General features: G+C 32.1%; 1 protein-coding gene across 1 annotated transcript; it reads right to left on the bottom strand.

The window, feature by feature from the left end:
• Positions 1 to 1,190: 1,190 nt before the first annotated feature.
• Positions 1,191 to 6,170, bottom strand: LOC120165046 (40S ribosomal protein S2-3-like). The gene is made up of 4 exons (XM_039174638.1): positions 5,838 to 6,170; positions 4,883 to 5,041; positions 2,822 to 2,833; positions 1,191 to 1,206 (listed from the first exon to the last, which is right to left on the bottom strand). The coding sequence occupies exons 1-2, from the start codon at positions 6,168 to 6,170 to the stop codon at positions 4,883 to 4,885; spliced, it is 492 nt and encodes a 163-aa protein (XP_039030569.1). The 3' UTR covers positions 1,191 to 1,206; positions 2,822 to 2,833.
• Positions 6,171 to 6,497: the final 327 nt, after the last annotated feature.

Consider the following 6,497-nt stretch of genomic DNA (forward strand, 5'->3'; position numbering starts at 1 on the left):
CATGATGACTCTACCTGACTAGGTCGATGGTGGAAGTTATGCTCTCTTTCATCTAGAGTATGGGACGGTAGGTGTGATGAGTTGACTCTCTTCGAAGAAGTGAGAAAAAAATTTTGAAGTTACATGTTGAATAAACAGGAGTGAAACTGTGCTTAATGAATAATTTGATGCCTTGGAAAAATAGAAGAACTTACTTAGGAGTTTTCTAATTTCGTTAAGCATAGACTAGATACAATCACGCACACACACTGTCAAAGAGTCCTGACCTAGGGAAGGGTACAATCATGCCCTCATAAAGGAATTTGGGACCACTGCTAGCTCTCGTTTTATTCACACAATTGGTAGGAAACTAATGATATTTAGGGAATTTACAGGGGCATTAAACCCTAGAAATTTCCAATATAAATATACCATTATATATCTTCATAAAAGGGGGATTTTAAGAGGAGAATATACTTGAAAATGAGGCTTGAAGTAAGCGGCTATAGCAGTTTACTTTTTCTACCGTCCCCACTTGACTGTCCTTGGTGTCTTCCATAGCAGGGCTTCACTGGAGCAACGACCAGGCCTCAAGAAAGGCTGGTCGCCGGAAATGTCACGGCAGAGCTCTGTTTTGGGAGTCTTTCTTCTTTTTGTTCTTTATTTTTGTATCCATTAAGGACTTGTACTTAAAGATTAAGTTTTGGGATGATATTTACCACACCATAAACTGTTTTATTTGGTGTTGGATGATGCTTGAATGATACTTTATTTGCTTGTTAATGAATGATGAAGTTTGTTTATGCTAAGTGTTTTTTGTTCATGGTTTTAATCTTTTTCTTGACGATGTAAGAGCTTTTGAGAGATTGCCTGGTGCCTCGGCAAAACATTCCTAGTCCCTGTAAGAGATTTTGAGAGATTGTCATTTTTCTAGGAGTTGATGCCTAATAGCGAGAAAATTAAGTTAGGTCTACATGAACAAGGTAACTAATCCAAGATAATGAGGTTCTAATCTGCCTTAAAGATAAGGAGATGGTTTCATTCAACTAAAAAGGGTAAACGCTTGAATAAGATAGGCTAAAAGCTACAGTTTAAGTTGAGGGGTATTGCCACAACAACATTTTGACAAACCAAGGGTTGTAATTCACGCTGAGTAGTATTGTCGTAGCACAAGTTCTAGGAACACTCTAGTAAATCTTATCGGACAACATAGGCATAACATACTAAATCATCCTAGACATAGAATAATTTCTCACCATAGCAAATCAAACCCAAGTGCTCCATTAGAAGTATGATTGTGTGAGGTTTTTCAGATTATATTAAACTCAACATTTTTATTTTCCTTGATAACTTTTATTTGTTTACCTTTGCATATTTTTATTGCATCGACCAAACTTTTCTGGTCACTTCACTTTATAATTTTCTCACATCGAGAATACTTTTCCATCTATTCATATCATTTGATACTACATGCTTTTCTTTTTAGACAAGAATCTTAGGACTAATTAGTGACACTTAGGACTAATTAGTGACACTTAGTTCTAGTTGTAACAAACATAAAAAATTCCCACCAATCCCTGTGGAGAAGATAAATCACTCACTATTATATTACTTGCATCGATTGTGTATGTTTGTTTAGATTTGCATGCCACAACACATACATTTATACGCGATCAAATTTCAAGTAGATTAATTCTCTACCTAATAGCTTAATCCAAAAATCAATCGAATAAGCTTAAAAATAAAATCAAAAAAAATTCTTACCTAGCTATGGTGGTTCACGTTTTGCGACTAGAAGATGGTGTAAATTTCTGATATTTCTTCAATTAATATCATATTACACTTGGCTTTATTTAATATAAATAAATTTAAAATTCAATTAATGTGAAATTACCGTTTTTCTCTTAATGAAACATGATAATTTCAACTTTCCATTGGAATATCTTCCATTTTAATATTCCAAAGTCAAAGATGAACAAATAAAAATTCACTTTCCGCCTTTGCCTTGTAATTTTTTGAAATTGTAATTTAGTCACTAAAATTCACAATTTTGGATTAACATGGAAATCAACCTTAATTTCACTGATTCATATACAATTTCACTTTCTAAATTATGGAAATAATATTTCCAACCTTTATCTAGCATCATTCAAATTTTTGTGAAATTTCGATTCGATCCGATTATCCGATTTCTATACCAAACTTTATTGCTTTATAGCTTTTGACAAAAATCCCGTACTAAAAAACTAATTACCATGAAAATCTTGTTTTAGGCCAAACTATTCATTTACAGGCTAAAATATATATAACTTTTCAAAATTATATTTTTGGTCCTTGAAATTTTACAAATTTATACTTTAGCCACCAAACTTTCAAAACTTATATTTTAGTGACTAACCAAAATTTGGGGTATTAAAAATTGCATAGTACAATGAGTTACCAGTTTGTTGACAATGTAGCTATTGATCCTCATTTTCCTTTAAAGGGAAACCAATTAATTGTTTTTTGTGATGTTATAATTGTTTGAATCTCACCATCAAAGAGACTCGATGAATTAACTTCGAGTGAAGTAAGAGTATCCATCAGAACTAGTGGGTGCAAACCTTGAGTTTGCAAAGAGATCAATTTTATAGATTCCATTGAATTGACGTTTGGATGTATCCGGGAGTTAACTCTCACGGTGCCACAGATAGATAAAAATACAAAATAAGCTACTCTTGTTGGCATTTTATCAAGCACTTAAAAAATTGTATGTTCTCCTTTGAATTCCACATAAATCCCTGTTTCTTTCTCCCAAATAATTCGTCGTTCATAACTCATTTGAACTGGAATCGATTTAGGATGACTAGAAACACTCGAATTAGACTGAAGATGTGATTCATCTCGTGTGGGAAATCACCACTGTGTTTGGAGCAGTTAATTTCGATAACTTGTCAAGGACCTCGTGAAGCATCCCAGCCTAATTTTTTCCCCAAATTCTGGTATTTGGTTGTAGGTGTGGACTAATCTTTATTCTCTCCAACTATCACCATAAGACTCAAGATTCTTTGGAGGCATCTCATGGTTTCTTCTGATCTGGTTTCGAAGATACTAAATCTTTCTTCCCAGCTCGTTTTCTACTCTTCTCACCGCTTTGGTGCGGTTTCATGATGTTTTTCATTGCTTGTTTCTTGAACTTTTGAGGATTTGTTTTCTACCACTTTGTGTATTTTTTTTCCAGTTTGAGGTTGGATCAGTAAAAGTCTCATCATCTAGTTTAGGCTTCCGGTGCTAATTTTCCCTATTTGAACTCCAATCTCTAAATTTCCATCCATGCCATATTTACATCAGTCTCTTTTATTGTTCTCTTGCATAATATTATTCAAAAACTATTTTAAAAAAATATTATATATGTAAATTTTATTAATAAATTATTATGCAATACTTTTATTTTTAATTATATTTTAAATTGATATATTTATATATCATGATATTAATGAATTTAAATGTAATTTAAATCATTATATTTTAAACTATAACATAAGATCTAAAACAGTCATTTTATATTTTAAAAAAATTTTTTTGACCCAATGCGAAATAATTAATTTTAGATAAATTACATCAAATACCACTAAACTTTAAGCTTTGACTCATTTATACCATCAAACTTTTAATTTTGTCAATTTTAGCACTAATATTTACTTTTAAGTGCAATTATGCTACTTCGTCGTTAGTAACTTAACGAGACAATGACATGGAAGCTCCGCGTCGTGACGCTGCTGACGTGTATGCCTAAAAAACCTAAAATGACGTCATTTTTTATAAATAATATTATCTTTTAAAAAATCCTAAAAAACCTAAACTCCTAAAAAACCCCTAAATTCTCAAAAAATCACCAAACACCATAAACACCTAAATTCACCAACACCTGTCGTTGCCACCACACTGAAATCTTCTCCTCTCATCATGCACGTAATTTGCCATTCCCCCATCGATGAGTCGTCATTCATGGTTCGACTAGAACATTTTAATTTAGTGTTCTGACGATCAATTAGCACATTGTTCTTTGATTTTCGACGATGAAAGAGTGGGATAATTGGCTGTAAAGGTTTGGCAACGAAAGTGGTGGGCGACGTTGATTCAAAGACGACAATGGGTGAAATTAGGGATTTATTATTTAGGGCTTTAGGTTTTGGGGACATTTGAGAATTTTGAAAATTTTAGATGTTTTTAAAAGATACTATTTTTATTATAAATTATATATAAATATATTATATGCATATTAATATTATTTATAATAATATAGTATAATCATACTATTTATTCTATAGAAATATTATATATATTAGTAATATATAATATATTTATATTATAAATATTATTTTAATTTTAAAACATAAATTATAAATAATCTCAATTGTATAACATGTAAATTATATTTATAAGAATCTAATCAAAATCTTAAGTCAATTGAGTGGCTAAACTTTTATCTTTGTTTCCAAAAGTCCAAAGTTCAAATCTCGCTAACTCAAATTTTAACTAAACTCCCTCAAGCAAAACAACCTCGTTTTAACGAGGCATCCACATCAGCAACGTCACGTGGAGCTTCACTAAAAATCAAACTTCACAAAATCACTTTTTAAAAGTATTTTGTAAAAGCACTTTTCAACAACATTTTTCAAAAACTGATCTAGTTCACTTGTTATGTTCTGAATGTTTCTAATGAATTCCTGAGCAATCAGGCACAAGTGAAAAAGATTTGAAAATCATGTAAACTGCAATATTGTTAAGGATGCATACAAGGGAAAAACAATCTTGAACATCTCATGTCAAAAACAAAAGCAAAATCGTTAAGATTTCATCCTTTTTAGCTTAACCACAAACGTAACTTCATATGACTATTCCAAGGCATTGAAGCCCTTGGTCATACATCCACCCTCTCGACGTCTTCGAGTGCAAGGGTCTTCGATGGCTTCCCCAACAGATCAGTATCCTCTTGGAAAGGAGACCTCGTGAATCGAGTCTCTTTCCAAAAATCAGGAGTCAAGAAACCATAAGTTTTCAAAAGACACTCAAAGATTGTCTGCATTTACATTCGCAAGAATAACCGCTATCAAGCATGAAAGCATACTAGTTTTCCAACCAATTTACAAGCACTGAGCATCAATATGCAATGATTAAAAGAAAATCAAAACAGGTTAGCCGGTCATTAAACGAGTCAAAAATCTACAAGCACATGTTTAGGGGAGTTAAACAAAAATATAACATGATTTTGACCAAGCCAAAACATTAAACAAACTCAAGAAAAGCTTAAATCAGAAAACTTCCAAACATCCCATGTTTACAATCGTGGTTGGAAATTTTTACTGTCATTGTTGTTAAGGACGCAAAAGAACAATCAAAGAACATCAGTTATGCCTACCCGGATCAATGTTTATCCATATTCCGCTACGAACTCGAACCTTCCAATGGCTATAACATTAGCTGGAATGGAATCATAGAATACCATACCACTCCAAGAAGTAAAATTATGCTAACATTATTTACCTACTAATATGTTCAACAACTCCATCGTAATCGATTCAAGGAAATTCAAGACAATAACACCACAATGGTACCATGCTTTTAAAGAATAAACACTCATGCTTCATTTAACCAGCAAAAAACCAATATCATACACTAAAGTTACGCACAGAATTATCAATAAATTGTTTACTAAACATGAAAACAAACTACACGTCGATGACCTAAATCGAATTCCTATCCAATTAAAGACACATTAGTGAACACAAATCCTAAAGTTAAGCAACAGGAAACTAACATTTAAGCAGCAACAATTCGAAAAAAAAGGGTAAAATTTATAAAGAAAAACTTATTACCTTGACAAAGCTACCAACAGTCTTGGTGGAGCCCCTTGAAGAAGTGAAAACATCTTCAATCCCAGCAAACTGAAGCACCTTCTTGGGCACCATAGCAGCCACAATCCATGCACCTCTAGGAGCCGGAAACATCCTAACAGAGACCGACCCACATATTCCGGTGACCTTACACGGCACCGTATGATGTTTTCCGATCTTATTCCCCCAGCAGCCTCTTCTCACAGGTAGCACCGATAGCTTGGCTAATATTATGGCGCCTCTTATAGCCGTCGCTACTTCTTTGCTGCATTTCACCCCCAATCCTACGTGTCCGTTTCCATTTTTCCTACCCATTTATTTATCTAATTATTTAAAAAAAAATTGTAAAGCTTAAGAAATATATATAGTAATCAACGAATTTTACCTCCTTATATAATATAAAAAAATATAATACAAAATAAACTAATAACATATAAAATAAAAAAATTATATTAGTCTTTAATGAAAAAAATTATATTATTCTTTTTTAACCTAAAAATATGTGATTAGAATATATTAATTAATATTTTTTAAAATATAATGTAATACTATTACTTTAATAAATAATAAATATAATTTATAATATTTTTTTCGTAATCGTCCTTCAGATGGGCTCGGAATCAGACTTCGGCTTAAATTTAA

Source organism: Hibiscus syriacus, unplaced genomic scaffold (genome assembly GCF_006381635.1).
Source record: "Hibiscus syriacus cultivar Baekdansim isolate YM2019G1 unplaced genomic scaffold, ASM638163v2 tig00111566_pilon, whole genome shotgun sequence".
NCBI lineage: Eukaryota > Viridiplantae > Streptophyta > Magnoliopsida > Malvales > Malvaceae > Hibiscus > Hibiscus syriacus.